The sequence below is a fragment of the Raphanus sativus genome, chromosome 4 (assembly GCF_000801105.2).
Source record: "Raphanus sativus cultivar WK10039 chromosome 4, ASM80110v3, whole genome shotgun sequence".
Lineage (NCBI taxonomy): Eukaryota > Viridiplantae > Streptophyta > Magnoliopsida > Brassicales > Brassicaceae > Raphanus > Raphanus sativus.
The window spans coordinates 50,082,837-50,098,279 of record NC_079514.1 but is presented as its reverse complement, the minus strand read 5'-3'; the positions used below and the strand labels follow the sequence as shown (position 1 = coordinate 50,098,279).

At 37.0% G+C, this 15,443-nt stretch overlaps 3 protein-coding genes across 5 annotated transcripts; 2 read left to right on the top strand and 1 right to left on the bottom strand.

The window, feature by feature from the left end:
* The first annotated feature begins 1,212 nt into the window (after nucleotides 1–1,212).
* On the top strand, nucleotides 1,213–3,223 carry LOC108830532 (50S ribosomal protein L1, chloroplastic). The gene is made up of 7 exons (XM_018604125.2): nucleotides 1,213–1,612; nucleotides 1,818–1,997; nucleotides 2,090–2,144; nucleotides 2,254–2,381; nucleotides 2,535–2,618; nucleotides 2,704–2,829; nucleotides 2,914–3,223. The coding sequence occupies exons 1-7, from the start codon at nucleotides 1,289–1,291 to the stop codon at nucleotides 3,037–3,039; spliced, it is 1,023 nt and encodes a 340-aa protein (XP_018459627.1). The 5' UTR covers nucleotides 1,213–1,288; the 3' UTR covers nucleotides 3,040–3,223.
* Nucleotides 3,224–5,630: 2,407 nt separating this feature from the next.
* On the top strand, nucleotides 5,631–8,725 carry LOC108830554 (carotenoid 9,10(9',10')-cleavage dioxygenase 1). The gene is made up of 14 exons (XM_018604153.2): nucleotides 5,631–5,898; nucleotides 5,979–6,049; nucleotides 6,129–6,143; nucleotides 6,244–6,355; nucleotides 6,443–6,542; nucleotides 6,644–6,706; nucleotides 6,858–6,968; nucleotides 7,043–7,227; nucleotides 7,383–7,521; nucleotides 7,621–7,738; nucleotides 7,815–7,916; nucleotides 8,007–8,249; nucleotides 8,346–8,457; nucleotides 8,541–8,725. Exons 1-14 carry the CDS (start codon nucleotides 5,695–5,697, stop codon nucleotides 8,568–8,570), a joined length of 1,605 nt encoding a protein of 534 aa, XP_018459655.1. The 5' UTR covers nucleotides 5,631–5,694; the 3' UTR covers nucleotides 8,571–8,725.
* A 37-nt stretch (nucleotides 8,726–8,762) lies between these two features.
* Nucleotides 8,763–11,122, bottom strand: LOC108830555 (E3 ubiquitin-protein ligase BIG BROTHER). Of its 3 annotated transcripts, none has more exons than XM_018604155.2 (9): nucleotides 10,823–11,122; nucleotides 10,649–10,713; nucleotides 10,076–10,276; nucleotides 9,764–9,983; nucleotides 9,642–9,676; nucleotides 9,527–9,571; nucleotides 9,320–9,447; nucleotides 9,130–9,238; nucleotides 8,763–9,049 (listed from the first exon to the last, which is right to left on the bottom strand). In XM_018604155.2, the coding sequence occupies exons 3-9, from the start codon at nucleotides 10,214–10,216 to the stop codon at nucleotides 8,999–9,001; spliced, it is 729 nt and encodes a 242-aa protein (XP_018459657.1). In that variant the 5' UTR covers nucleotides 10,217–10,276; nucleotides 10,649–10,713; nucleotides 10,823–11,122; the 3' UTR covers nucleotides 8,763–8,998. The 3 variants fall into 3 exon arrangements, with proteins under 3 accessions (XP_018459657.1, XP_018459656.1, XP_018459658.1); XM_018604154.2 differs by having other exon boundaries at nucleotides 10,076–10,227; nucleotides 10,823–11,120; XM_018604156.2 differs by lacking the exons at nucleotides 10,649–10,713; nucleotides 10,823–11,122 and having other exon boundaries at nucleotides 9,764–9,978; nucleotides 10,076–10,216.
* Between the last annotated feature and the right edge of the window lie 4,321 nt (nucleotides 11,123–15,443).

Here is a 15,443-nt window from a genome sequence, read left to right as displayed (position 1 = left end):
TCTGAGCATTAGGATAATAGGATTGTTGTAGCATCGAGTCACAGTCATATGCCATGTTTATCGATACTTAGACATTTTCTTCTATCTTTTAACAAAAAATTCCATTTTCTTAGTAAGATTTATTCCTGATCCGAATTCTTGTCATTGATTCGACTGTCTACATTTGAAACTCCCTTTATTCTCACGAAAGTAGCAGCGTGCAAGTAACCATCTACCACCTTTAGAAGCAGCCCAACAACTTTGTCCACAACAAAATATATGTGCTTCCTATCTTCAAGCAAATAGATCACAATGTTCGAGTTAACACTATCAACTTAGCTCAGATGAAAAAGAAGGTTTTCTCAACTGGTGAAAGTTGAAATTACATTTGAAAGCATAAATTGAATATAGAGATTTAAATGTGTTATTTTTTAAAAGATTTAAACAGAATGGAAATTTTTCTACTATTTCAAAAAATGTATATTATTTTCTTATACTATTTTAAGGAAGTCTCTTCGAGTTTGAAGAATGCTTCTTTGACAGTTTTCACGTTCTCTTCTATAATTTCAACACTTATTTTACATATTTTCTTATTGAATTATACTAATTGATTAGCTCAGTTTACAATAATCATATTTATATTATTAATATGTATTAAAGTGCATATAGCAAAAGAGAAGAAAGTTAAGAACAAAAATGTCAGTTTGATCTAAGACGTTTTTCAATACTTTTTGTAGATATCTTTTAATCGATCAATCATTTTCTCAGTAATATAAATTTTGAATTACAAATATAAAACATATAATTTTCGTAAAATATATGGAAACAAAAGCTATTGTATCAATAATATTTATATTGTAAAAACCATAGAAAATATTTGAAATTATTTTAAATTTAGAATAATTTCGAAAGCATATGTTAATATTTTAAAAGAATGTAAATAAAATTATTTTATTTTCTTTGATAAAATTTGTTTATAAACTTAGCTCAGATGAAAATGAAGGTTTTCTCAACTGGCGAAAGTTGAAATTACATTTGAAGGCAGAAATTGAATATAGAGATTTAAATGTGTTATTTATCCCTTTAAAAGATAAAGAAAGAAGAAATTGCAATATCTATGGATGGTCAAGAATATGACAGATGTGGAGTAATAAGTAAGCTACGATTGTATGAGCGGTGCACCATCATGCATAGTATAATAGCTTAGAAAGAGATAGATAGGTATCATTATCCCCTTTGTGGATTAGGCAGTGTGCTCCCTCCCTTTACACAAACAAAACGAAACTGGTTCTCGCTAAGAGCTCCGACAATGGCTGTCTGCGCAACCCACAGCTCCGCTCTCATGATAGCATACGCCGCATCAAAGGACCTTACAATCCCGTCTCTTTTCTCATATGCGAACCCAAGACCCAACAACTTGAGCGTCGCACTCTGTCCCCCTCTTGTTCTCCTTGGGGCTAGAAGAGGCTCCAACCGATCCTTCCCGGTAGTTGTCTCAGCCGTCGCAGCAGAGGCTGATGTAGACACTGAGGAGGACGCGGAGCAGAATGAAGCCACGTCCACCGCCACAGCCGTCCTTGATCCGCCGAAGCCTAAGAAAGGAAAAGCCGCTTTGCTTCTCAAGAGAGATAGAGTACGCTCCTTCCTTTCCTTTTACTCTCGCTTAATTTTGACAATCGGACGACTTTCTTTCGATGACAGATTGTTGAATTTGGTATCCTTGAGTAGAGTAGAGTAGGGAGCAATTTTCGCATGATGATTGATTATTACTTTATGCTTGTTTCTCTCGGTCCAATCACTTGGGCTTGTCTCAGCTGCTTTGTTACTCATTTTGGCAGACAAGGTCTAAGAGGTTTCTGGAAATCCAAAAGCTAAGGGAAACCAAAAAGGAGTACGACGTCAAGACTGCTGTATCTTTGCTCAAGCAAACCGCTAACACAAGGTTTGTGGAGTCGGTTGAAGCCCATTTCCGTCTCAACATCGATCCAAAGTACAACGATCAGCAGCTCCGAGCAACGGTTTGGTTTTTTGCTTTTACATATAACTTTGTGTTTCGTTGAAATTTAAATCTGAACCCATTGTCTTTGTTTTTTTCTTCCTTCTCTGGTAGGTGAGCCTTCCTAAAGGAACAGGACAAACTGTTAAAGTGGCTGTTCTTGCACAAGGTAATTGCACTTCTTTTCAAGTCATTCTGCTACTAATTCAGTTGTAGAAAATGCTTTTGTGTTGTTAATTCTTCTCTGTCTTTCCATGTTCAATAATAATAATGTCCAGGTGAGAAGGTCGATGAAGCAAAAAATGCAGGGGCAGATATTGTGGGCAGTGATGATTTGATTGAACAGATAAAAGGAGGGTTCATGGAGTTCGATAAGTTAATTGCATCCCCGGATATGATGGTCAAGGTGCGTGTTTTGGAAGCCTTGTTAATAAATAAAAATAAACTTGTATAGCTAGCTGTTTACGACATTCATTCTTTTGCAAAAGAATGTGATATGAGCCAAATGTTACTCCTCATCTCTTATTACTAAACGTTCTTTAACTTGTGCGGTGGTTAGGTTGCTGGCCTTGGAAAGATTCTTGGTCCTCGAGGACTCATGCCAAATCCCAAGGCTGGTACCGTCACAGCTAACATTCCACAGGTACTTACTTACTCAGGCAACACCTCTGCTCCTGATTCTGGTAATCATAAATTTTATGATGCATACATCTCTCTCTCGCTCACAGGCTATAGAGGAGTTCAAGAAGGGAAAAGTAGAATTCAGAGCAGACAAAACTGGGATTGTTCACATTCCCTTTGGGAAAGTTAATTTCACAGAGGAAGACCTGCTCGTAAACTTCCTAGCAGCAGTGGTAGGCTGATTTGATTGATTCTCTCCATCTAATACTAGTGTAGAGTACAACGTTATTTCTGAGTGGAAATGATATTGAATGCAGAAATCGGTGGAGACAAACAAGCCAAAGGGAGCAAAAGGAGTGTACTGGAAAAGCGCACACATATGCTCGTCAATGGGGCCATCCATCAAGTTGAACATAAGGGAGATGATAGACTTCAAGCCATAAATAAATAAACCCACATTTGAGTGAATGAGGAGGAAGGTGTATGTTTTTGAGAGTGTAGGCGAACACCAAAGATGTAGTATGTTAGTTATCTCTTGTATACCTCTTCACTGGTTGTATCACCTTAACTCTGATAGCCATTTGCTGTATTGATTATTACTGTTAAATTTGCGAGATCTTTATTGCCTTCCACCATTGGAGAGAACACGAGTCTTTTTAAAAACAAAAAAAAAATAACAAATAATATCCAAAAGCTTTATTTTTCCACCTGAGTTTATAAATTATTTACATTAGTTTAAAATCAACTGTGATGATTAATACATACTTTGAAAAAAAAAATATAGTAATTTATATTGATTCATTTCTAATGGTTTATAAAAGACATAAAATAATTTATAATTATATAAATATTTAGTAATCATTTTTAATGTGTCAAACCATCTTTATAATTATTATATCATTAATAAGAGTTTACAAATCAATATATAAAGATCTATAAACGTTAAGGAAGAATTTTTCATTATTTATAGGAGTTTAGAAAATGTTTATGAAGATTAACTAGTTTGAAAATTATTTAAAATTATTAAAATGATTTAATAGTTTTATAAATATTTTCTAAAATTAAAAACCATCGATAAGGTTAACAAGCTTTTAAATTATTTAAAATTTTTTAAAAATGATTTAAGAATTTTAAAAAATATTTTTCTAAATACTTTCGATGGTTTTAGTTTTAGATTAATATATAGGACTACTTTATAAAATTCTTAAATCATTTTTAAGTTTATCAATTCTTCTTCGTAGATGACAAATCATTTTCTTGAGTTATAAAACCCCTTATTAGGACTTATGAAACTATTTATAAAGATTTTTAAATTTCTGATAAATAATTCATAAACTATAAAATTTATAATATTTGATAAATTATTTATAATTGTATAGTTTCTTTTCTAAGAGTTTATAAAATGTTATCAAATGAAAATCAAGCGTAAAATATTTTTTCCTTCACAAATTCATCATTTTCAAAATCTTTTCCATAGTAACATAACTCTATTCGAAAACGCGGCCGGATTAGCCAATTTCGCGCTGGTTAAGCGCTCGGCGGAGCTCCGATGCCGCGATTATGGTATATTCGGTCAAAAACGCTGTAAGAAAAAAAATCCATCCATGTTTTGGTGATTTCGAGTCTGAAATCGGTAAATACACCATAGATCTGTCATATTTTAAAGGTATAAACAAAGAAACAAGCTTGAATCGAAGCTAATAAACCAAAAATTGATGACTTAGGACGAAGAATGATAGGAAACGACCGCAACATAATCTCTGTAAAAATAGGTTATGGAAGAAGACGTCTACAAAATTACAATTTTGCCCTTTTTAAATGAAAAAATCTTAAAAAATGCATTATAGGCGTATTGAACCCGGGCTGGGAAGTCAAACAAACTAAAAATAACCACTGGGATGCGGCACATATTGATGTATTTCTCGTGTGTCTAATTTTTAAAAGTATGTTACATTACAAATATTAAAACAGTAAGAAAAATTCTGCCCCGCGTATACCCCGCTTAATCTCCGATTTTTTGGTAACTCGTTAGACCCAGAGTTACCGCCCGACTAGCACCCAACGAGTTTTTGAACAGGGCAAAAATTACATCAGTATAAAAAATTCGAAGAATATTATTAATAAAAGCATATTCCTAAAATTTATGAAACTTTTTATATTCTTACCCTTTTATTAAATTTATAGAATTCACATATACATAGTTATGTTTCTTCTTAATAACTTGTGTGTTTTATATTTTAATTGCAAATGTAGATTTAATAATTTCTATGGACGAAAAATTTGATATACGAATCAATTAAAGTATATATACGTGTTCTAATGATAATGTTATAAAATAATTTAATAAAATATTGTTTCGTAAAAGATGTAAAAATCTAAAGTATATTAAAAATTCTATTTAAGAATTTAAAAGTACTAATAAATAAAATATTTTTATTAAAAAATTATCTCTATCAAAAATTCACATTCAGTTTTTTTTTTTATCGTCTGATAAAAGAGTTCAAGAGATACAAGGGGAACCCCAAGAGAAAACAAAGAGACAGCAATAAGCAAGAATAAACATCTTAAAGGAAAGATCAACTACTCTTGTCTCCATGCTTGTCGAATGGAGATTTATGATGCCTCTTGTTGGATACGATTATGGAGCCAGGCAGGTCCTTCCAAGGCCAAATAGGATTGCATACGCCCATCTCTCATAACACTTTTAGCTATATCTCGAGCAATTAAGTTAGCCTCCACTTTCTCAACTTCAAAGGAGACTGATGGTAAGGAACTACTCAATTCACATTCAATTTTAAAATATTAAAATATATTATTACAGGTCAAAAGATTATCTACCAGCAATATTAAAATATTAGGAATATATATTAAAATATTATACCAACAATAATAAGGATACACAAATAATTTTAAAATTTGTAACCTAACCACCTATGTATTATTGGAAGATAATATGAGATAAATTCATGAGGCGGTGACGTCGTGACGTGGCAGCGTTTCTGCCAAGTATACAAGCTCTTATCATCCTGATTCCTGAGTGAGTGAAAAGTATATGATCAGACTTGTCCTTCCTTGCTTGCAGTTGCAATCGAGAATCGATGGCGGAGAATTGCATAGTTTCCGTCAACCCAAAACCCTCAAAGGGGTTGTCCTCTAAGCTTGTCGATCTTGTGGAGAGAGTTATAGTGAAGCTGATGCACGATGCTTCTCTCCCGCTCCACTACCTCTCCGGCAACTTCGCTCCCGTCCGCGATGAGACTCCCCCGGTCAAGGATCTCCCCGTCGTCCATGGATTTCTTCCAGTTAAGTCAACTCTCTTTACACTCACTCCTTTTACCAAGGTTCTAATCTAATCGTCTTTTAATTTGAGTCGAGTCTCCAGGAATGCTTGAACGGTGAATTTGTGAGGGTTGGTCCAAATCCCAAGTTTGATCCCGTCGCTGGATATCACTGGCACGTCTCTCTATCTTCTTTTGCACAATCATCATGCTCGCTTCCTTTCTAATTATTTCTTATTTTTTTTTCTGTTCAGGTTTGATGGAGATGGGTACGCCAACTCTTTCTTGTTACCAAAACTAGGGGCTGCTTTATTCTTTCTTTTTTTTCATTAATTAATCTCACACGAATTTTCCATAATAAAACTGCAGGATGATACATGGTGTACGCATCAAAGATGGGAAAGCAACTTATGTTTCTCGATATGTTAAGACATCACGCCTCAAGCAGGAAGAGTTTTTCGGAGCTGCCAAATTCATGAAGGTTAGAGAGATCTTATGAATATATATATATATATATATATATACTTATCATTCGTGGGATCATTTTGTCTTCTTTTACTTCTTACAGATTGGGGACCTTAAGGGTTTTCTCGGATTGCTCATGGTCTATCTGCAACAGCTCAGAACCAAACTTAATGTATTGGACGTCTCTTATGGACATGGAACTGGTTGGTTGCTTCCTCGCTTCTTCCCTTTTACTTTCTCTCCTAGCTATTATTATTATTTTTAAATCTCTTTCTCTCTCTCTCTCTCTTTCTCCATGCCCCAGCTAATACAGCGCTCGTCTATCACCATGGAAAACTTCTAGCACTATCCGAGGCAGATAAGCCATGTAAATCTCTATTACCTTCTCGTTTTTCTTTTAAAATACAAAGTGAGCGCAACTTGATCTTTTTCGAGACCAATATTGGCAGTGTTTTGCGTCAATTAGGTTGGAAGATTTATGTTTGCTATCTTATAAGTCAAAAGCTTTTGGTCTGTAGATGTCGTCAAAGTCTTGGAAGATGGAGACCTGCAAACTCTTGGCATGATGGATTATGACAAGAGATTGACCCACTCCTTTACTGCCCACCCAAAAGTTGACCCAGCTACCGGTAAGTCTCTTCACTTTTCCCCTGCTACTGATTCTGTTTACTCATCATCGACCATCTCCTCTCCTCTCGTACAGGTGAAATGTTTACATTTGGCTATTCGCAAACGCCACCTTATCTCACATACAGAGTGATCTCGGAAGATGGCATTATGCATGACCCTGTCCCAATTACTATATCAGAGCCAGTCATGATGCACGATTTCGCTATTACCGAGTCTTACGCAATCTTCATGGATCTTCCTATGCATTTCAGGCCAAAGGTACGTTATTCATCAAGTTTATGTATTTTTGCTTCCCATATACTCTTGTTGAAACACAAGAGAGGATGACTATAAAGCAAATACGGAAACTCTTTTTTTTATATTTCCTTGTGAGAATCATAGATTCATGTGTCTATATGTAACTGATTCCCTAGGAAATGGTGAAAGAGAAGAAAATGGTATACTCATTTGATCCAACAAAAAAGGCTCGTTTTGGTGTTCTTCCACGCTATGCCAAGGATGAACTCTTGATTAGATGGTTTGAGCTTCCCAACTGCTTTATATTCCATAACGGTGTGTGCTTTCCCATGTCTGATTAAGGGATCATGTTGTCAAATTTTTATATTCCGATATATACCAATAAAACCTCCGCTAATGGCTCCTTTTATCCAGCCAATGCTTGGGAAGAAGAGGATGAAGTCGTCCTCATCACTTGTCGCCTTGAGAATCCAGATCTTGACATGGTCAGCGGGAATGTGAAAGAAAAACTCGAGAATTTTAGCAACGAACTGTAAGAATCACTGACTTGTTACATCTACTGTACTCTCTCGTAAACCATATGCTCGTCTCATCTATTTCTTTTGCAGGTACGAAATGAGATTTAACATGAAAACGGGCTCAGCTTCCCAGAATAAATTATCGGCATCTGCAGTTGATTTCCCCAGAATCAACGAGTGCTACACTGGAAAGTATGAGTTCACCCTTGTCCTTGTTTGTTTGATATGCATTGTGCCCCTAGCAGGAAATGCAACGTTTTCTTGTTTGTTTGGTGCGTGTAGGAAACAGCGATATGTATATGGAACAATCCTGGACAGTATCGCTAAGGTTACAGGAATTATCAAGTTTGATCTGCATGCGGAAGCTGAGACAGGTAAAACAATGCTGGAAGTAGGAGGCAATATCAAGGGAATCTATGATCTGGGTCAAGGCAGATTCGGTTCAGAGGCTATATTTGTCCCTCGTGAGGCAGGGGAAGAAGATGATGGTTACTTGATCTTCTTTGTTCATGATGAAAACACAGGGTAGTTATTATGCTCCTACTATAGTTTCGTATTTATCAATTGTTTATATTTATTTTGTCTTTCTGGTACAATAATATGTTGATTGAAAATTGGTAGGAAATCATGTGTGAATGTGATAGACGCAAAAACAATGTCGGCTGAGCCAGTGGCGGTGGTGGATCTGCCGCATAGGGTCCCATATGGCTTCCATGCCTTCTTTGTTACAGAGGTACTAAAAACCTAAACCCATGATATATATCTTCTTTCCAAGCGAGATGCAACTCTAACCACCAGGGGGTCTGCTCTTTGCAGGAACAACTCCAGGAACAATCTCTTACATAAAGACAAGTTGTGAGCATATTTTTATATATGTATTACCCTGGAGATTGGATGATTCGGACACTAGTATTACACATACTATGGCATCATGTATGTTCATTTGTTGAATGCCTCGTGTCTCTTTACTTAAAAAAAAAAATTACATTTCATCATTCCAATTTGAAGCCTTGATAGTAGAGTAGGGGGTGGGAGAACTGAACTAGAACCTTAAGGATTGGGACCATCACCGTATATGGATTTAGATTATATTGTTGTTGCTAGCATTTAGTATACAATACGAGTGTTAAAACACAGAAACGAAAATGAAAAATTACATGTACAGAGGACTGAACATGAGAGAGTAGTATAGTGTGGACATCTTCTTCTTTTAGGCTAATTTTCTTCTTCTTCTGAGTTTTCACTACACTAACACAATTACTTAATGGAGACAATCAATGGATGCTGGGATCCCCAAAGACCTCGCTGTTACAGACCGGGCAAATCTGCATTCCATATGCATAGAGATGTTTCAGTTGAACTGAGGATGTAAAAACAAGGAAGAACATATAATGAGTAATAATACCTTGTTGATGCTTAGCCACTTAGAAATGCAGTCGGAATGATACACGTGCTTGCATGGAAGATTCATCTGCTTCTCCCCAATCTTGTACTTGAGCTGGCATATCACACACCTGATCATAATATACACGCTTTTGAGTAGTGGTGTATAAACCCTGTGATGAACATTTTGTGTTGTAAAGGTTGCTATTTACCTTTCCCCTGCTCTTTTCCTGGAGAAGAAGCTCCCGAACTTATATTTTCTAGTGGGAAGCGTTTCTATGAGTTCCTGAGATAGCCCTCGGCTTTCTGATCCTACCACTTCCCCGAGCTCTATTAATTCCTGATCCACAAAACCATTTAGATGCAAGTCCACTGCTCTCTCTTGGCAAAAAGAAGCCCACAAGGAATCTGGAACAAACCTCATAGGTCATTGTATCGGGATCAATGTCGTCTTGCCAGGATACCTGTGGCATTAACGAGCATATAAATCACATCTTCGATTCAAGAACCTTTTAGATCAGGAGGTGCACATACCTGAGGACTCTCGGGATCATGTTCAATCGCAATGCCTGTAAACATAAGACAATATTCTTTTAGCTTAGAGAAAAAAAAACCAGGAAGGGATAACAAAAAAAAAATCAGCAGAAATAACGAACATTCTTCAGCGTCAGAGTGATCATCGGTGTCCACGATTTGGACAGACCGTGGAACAGACTCATCAACGTTTACCATGGGAAGGTACTCCCAATTGGTTCTCCCGATTGACATCCTGGATAAATGATCGTTCAGGTCATAAGAACCATAGAAAGAAGCATTATCTGATCCTGAAAATCCAAACTTGTATGCATTTGCGTTCATGGTCCAGTACAGGCTGTCCTGAGAGTAGGCAAAGTAAGGAAACTTATGTAGGCAGCAGACTCAACGGACATACAAACCAAGGCTAACATGGAAAGGGTGTAAGTACGTACCTGAGGATGATGCATTGTTCCGGCATGAGCATAGCTTAGGGGCTCCTGACCCGCACCACCATAAAAGTCCATGTAACTAGCAGAAGCAGCATACGGGAATCCCGTCTCAGTGTAATGAGAATCTGGTCTATCTCCATTCATTTCAGCTATTGCTATTGTGGTAAGAAGAAGACAGTGAGATGTGTTTCAGAGAGAGGAGCGCTAAGGTTAAAATAAAACAGACAAGAATAAGAATAAGAAAAGAAAATAACAAGGTAAAGCATGAGAGAGGGGAAAGTGTTCAGCAATGTTAGACATAAGAGTGTTGTTGGAATCCAGCTTGAAATACTTTTGTAAGATATAGGAATGACCCTTTGTTCAAAAAAAAAAGATATAGGAATGACCCCAACTACAGGGGAAAACAAACAAAACTTACCCACACATGTTAAAAGGCTTGAAACAGAACAAGTACAGAAAGCAATAGAAGCCGAGGCGTAGTGACAGATGTGTAAAGAAAGAGACTAAAGCATACAGAAAAAAAAAAAGAGGCAAGGGCACGCAGAAAGATACAGAAACACAAGGGGATATGCATACATTAGACCAGGGTTGGAGCGGCAAGTGGCGATTGAAGACGGCAAAGGAGAATTTCAGACCAATGTCTGCAAAAACAGTAACAAATTACAACAACAAAATATAAGAGAGAGAGAGAGAGAGACTTGTTTTGATTTAGGGAAAAAAATATAAGAAGAAGGAGAAATGCGTTTCGACCAAATTCATAGGACAGCGAAAAAGCAGGTGTAAGCGGAGGGCACTGTAGACGAGAGACGGAAGAGCAGAGACAAGAGAGAGAGAGAGAGAGAGAGAGAGAGAGAGGAAAAAGGAGAGAGGGTGGGGACAAAACGACGTCGAAGGATGGGGAGGGGTTGAAGCGAAAAAGCCGTTGAAGAAGCCGGCAAAAAGATATGTGGGGAGACACACCCTACCACAGATTTGATCTCCACCCTACACCTGTCTCCTCACACCCAGAGACAAAGATTTGCTTTTTTTCCTCTCTTTTGTCTTTAATAACTGTAGCAACAAAAAAAATAAAATTAAAGGAATATTAGGATTTGTTCTTTGCTGATGGATTTACTATTTAATATTTTTATCATCTCAGTATTTAAAACCAAAGTACAGCTTTCGACCTTGAGATTATCAAAACCACAACTTGCTTGTCTGTTTTCCCACAAAAGGAAACCTCCCATTCTTTTCTTTCTTTAATCCTCCTCTATGCAACTACAGTATGTTTGTCTAACATTTATAGTCACAGAGAGATAGCTGTTACCTGTTAACATTTATTGAGGGCGTAGGCCTGTTTCTTAAACAGAGTTAGTGTGTAAGACTTAAAAACAAAAAGGTGACATTAAAAGAAGACAAAGGATGGATGGAGAAACTCTTAGGCGTGGGAATAGTAGCAATGTCCTTGCTTGCTTTGTACACTCGGTCTTGTCTAGTCTCTTGTCTTATGTAGTCCAATTGAAACTCTACCGAGAATAGTAAGCAATAACGTGAAGAGTACCCAAGTCTAACGTGTGGCTGCCGGCAAAGTTGCAGACACACACAAAAATACATATATATATATATATATACATATATGTTATGTATATACTACATTTTTGTTTCTCTATGTTCAAGGCATTTGTTGAGAAAAAAAATGTTCAAGGCATTTGCTTGGTTGCTGCTTTAGAGTTAAATAACATATCAAGATACATTTTTATCTAGCTCTTTTATCTATCTATCTTCTTGTACCTTTTTTTTGAGCAACTCTATCTTCTTGTACCTTTTTTTTTTTTTTTTTTTTTTGGGCTAACTGAAAACTGATTAAAGAGAGGAGAAAAGTCTAGTGAGGGCCCGAGCCCATCACTGAGAGTTTGGTACAGAGGGAATTTTTAGCCCAAGCATCAGCAGGCCCGTTTACTGATCTAGAAACAAACGATGCGTAGAAAAAAGAAAAAGAAGAGGCGACGATCGACTCAATGTCTGAAAGAACCCCGTAGAGCTCCACAGATCGTTGATTCGCGGTGATGGATTGTACTAATCCCTTGCAGTCTGACCGGAGCCAGATGGTGTTGATGTTGAGCGAGACCGCATGCCCTAGAGCCGCCCGAATCGCCAACGCCTCCGCCATGAGCGGAGAGGAGACGTGGAGTTGATGTTGACAACCCCTAGAGATTTCTGCTCCCGATTGGTCCTTGAAGATCCATGCTAAGCCTGCTTCCCCGGAGTCTTTGTTCCACGCTGCGTCTGTGTTGCATGTGATGATCGACGGCGCTGAGAGCTGAATTGGGACCTGCGGTGGTTTGGTGCGAGGGCGTTGATCGAGAGCTGTGTGGGCCGTCTCCCATTCTCGAAGGAAGGCTATCGCTTTTGAGAGGATATCGGGAGGGGTGTTTTGTCGATTCTCAAACTTCAGGAGATTGCGATTGAGCCAAAGTCCCCAACAGATCCAGGGGAAGAGGTTAGCTGACGATCCCACTGGGGGGAGGTTTACTTTCAAGCAGGAGAGTTGTAGAGCTTCTTTGAAGCCTGAGCAGAAGCGTGGTTCAAAGGAGATAGACCAAGGGCAGAGCTCCCACACCTTTCTTGCCGTTTCGCATTCAAACAGAATGTGTTCCAGTGATTCCTCATCCCCACAGCTTGAGCAGAGAGTGCGGTCAAGTAAGCCTCTTCTTGTACCTAACTACACAATAAACTGCATAACATAGTCTTCATATTCACCAAAATATACAATCCAGCAAGTATGGTGGTTTTGAATTTTGATACATACAATTAAATACAATCTCCTCCCGAAGGTGGGCGTAGAGTTTGTTCTTAGCGCAAGTGACTGTGATCAGACTATGCTTCCGTACTCCATCAACCTCATACAAATTCTTAACCAAATTCTACCGAAAAATTAATCAAGAGAATCACATCTCGAAGCCGATAACCATATGCTGTGTGGATCCCCAATTATAAAAAATGTATTTGCATAAATTTATCAATCAATCGGCTATGTTCTTTCCTTGAGGTAGTAGTAACATTGCGATACCGATGAAGATGGTTTAATAATACATGTACTTACGCGAATCTAACAAATCAAAGATGATAAAAACGCAGATCAATCACCGCAAAAGGATTAACCTCGACGCCATCGTCTAAGAAAGCAGCAACTGTTAATACAGTGGAAGAAGAAGAATGATCAGAGTGTTTGGGAACAGACTTGTTGAAGCGCTTGAGACGAGTCTCTTCCATCTGAAGCATGGACTTAGCAGTAGCAAAACTCAGGAAGGGATCTCTGTGCTGGATGACGTTGATGATGTTGTCAAATTTTTCATTTAGACCATAGAGAAGATAAGTGACAAAGCGTGTGATCCGATATGGGAGCATCAACATTAGCAAGGCGGTCAGACAGAGACCTGAGTTTCTGGGAGTATGCTTCAATTGAGAGATCGCCAATCTCAGTTATGTGTAACTTGTTGTCAAGGTGAATTGCACAAGCTTCTTTGTTGTTGTGAAACTTGTTTTCAATCCGAAAACAAATGTCTCGAGCGGTTCCCCCGTCTCAAAAGAACTCTTGAAAAGATCAGGTGCCAGAGTTCCATAGATCCATAGTTTTACTAACCCATCACGTTTGTACCATTGAGCATCATCGTCACCAGTGGGAAGAGAAGAACCGTCGATGTGTGGAGAAAAGCTCGCGCCAGACGTCGTAATTATGATCATCAAGGTCCAATATAAATGGAATGTGAGACTTGATTTTTGTTACGCCAAAAGCGCGTTCAATGTTTGCAGGAGCAGCCATTGATGATCGAAAGAGGAAGAAGAAAAACAGAGGTTTTGGAAATAAGAAAAAAATATTTAGAAAGAGATCGGTTCAGGAGCAACTTGCTCTGATACCATGAAAGATTATGAAATTCCCTTGAGGAATCTCTTCTCATTACAAGTGGTTACAGATATTTCGGGATATACATTTGACGTAGTCTATCTTATGAATATATAAAGGAATATTCTTAAACTGCTAATACAGACATTGCACCACCGTACTCGGCAGATCCAATCTACAGAAGAAGAAAGGGTGATCTGATGCATTTCCTTTTCTTTTTAATTTTTCTCTTCTAAGTATCTTAAGGACGTGTTTGGCGCGTCAGAAAAACTGACTCCCAAGCCGGTTTACTAATAAACAATATCATTTTTTGATAAAATATTGAATTTTATATCAATTTTTAATTTTTAACAACAATTATAGAGAAAACAAAAAAAACAGGGTAAACAAAATTTAAAATTAAGAATAAAGTAACAGCAAAAACCAACAAGAGATGGTCACAGTCAACAATACCCAACATGTAGAAACATCGATTCCAAACTTAAAGCTTGAACATTTATGATGTTGCCACATATCATAAAATCTTGAGTCCTCATCGTCGTTGCTGCGAGTATCACCAATCAAGACCATCCTCGAAACCTCAAATGCGGATAGAACCTACAACTTGTCCAAAGACTAACAGAAACACGAGACTGCTTCAAACAACAAGTTACAGCTAGCGGCACATGAGCTTATGCGGGCAGTAATAGAAGCCTCCTCCAAGTACATCCTCAAGATAAGATAGCTTCGAGAATCATCTTCCACAGATGCAACAGAGTCTCCAAAACCAATTTTCTCTCATTTTTTTTCCTTACAATTAAAAACACATTTTAACTAAATACAATCTGAACTCCTTTTTCCAAAGTCAAACAAGTTTAGATAGAGAACATGCCTCAAAACAAATGTTTTGATAAATATATGCATTTTACATTCACATAGGATAATGTTCAAAGAAGTTTAGAACTTTATTGTTTCCGTTTATCTAAAGAATAGAGATTTCATAGAGGTTAATCCACTAATTTAAGCAAAAGATAAAGTTTTATTAAAACAATTGTTAAAAAATTAGAACGATGCCCATGTTCCATGGTAGAAAGTTTATAATAGATTAATACAAATTTGTAATGCAGTTAGAAAATTTTAAACAACTTTAAAGAGTATAAACTTCAGTATATAGAGAAATTAACGAAAAATTATATTTTCGTAGGAGTTGACCCACAGATTTTCAAAAAAAATTCAAAATATGAAAATTTGGTTTTAGTGTATAGTTTCATCGAGCACCGACATAAGATGATGGTCAAGATTTTAAACCTTTGTTGTCTCCGTTTCTCTAGACAATAAAGATTTAATAATGCTAATTCCACTAATCTAGGCAGTATATGAAGTTTTACTAAACTAAATTTTTAAAAATTAGAATAAATCCTATATACCATAAAAGATAGTTTATAATACATTAATTCAAATTTATAATGTGGTTTAAAATTTAAACAAAAGTGAAGAGTATAAACTTCA

Bases quoted from the DNA above. Each gene is read 5' to 3' on its own strand.
- LOC108830532 (XM_018604125.2), top strand. From the start codon at position 1,289: ATGGCTGTCTGCGCAACCCACAGCTCCGCTCTCATGATAGCATACGCC. The intron at 2,382-2,534 runs GTGCGTGTTTTG...TGCGGTGGTTAG, and splicing joins CCCCGGATATGATGGTCAAG to GTTGCTGGCCTTGGAAAGAT. The intron at 2,619-2,703 runs GTACTTACTTAC...TCTCGCTCACAG, and splicing joins TCACAGCTAACATTCCACAG to GCTATAGAGGAGTTCAAGAA.
- LOC108830554 (XM_018604153.2), top strand. From the start codon at position 5,695: ATGGCGGAGAATTGCATAGTTTCCGTCAACCCAAAACCCTCAAAGGGG. The intron at 6,356-6,442 runs GTTAGAGAGATC...TACTTCTTACAG, and splicing joins GAGCTGCCAAATTCATGAAG to ATTGGGGACCTTAAGGGTTT. The intron at 6,969-7,042 runs GTAAGTCTCTTC...CCTCTCGTACAG, and splicing joins AAAAGTTGACCCAGCTACCG to GTGAAATGTTTACATTTGGC.
- LOC108830555 (XM_018604155.2), bottom strand. From the start codon at position 10,216: ATGAATGGAGATAGACCAGATTCTCATTACACTGAGACGGGATTCCCG. The intron at 9,984-10,075 runs GTACGTACTTAC...GCCTACTCTCAG, and splicing joins GAACAATGCATCATCCTCAG to GACAGCCTGTACTGGACCAT. The intron at 9,572-9,641 runs GTATGTGCACCT...TTAATGCCACAG, and splicing joins ATGATCCCGAGAGTCCTCAG to GTATCCTGGCAAGACGACAT.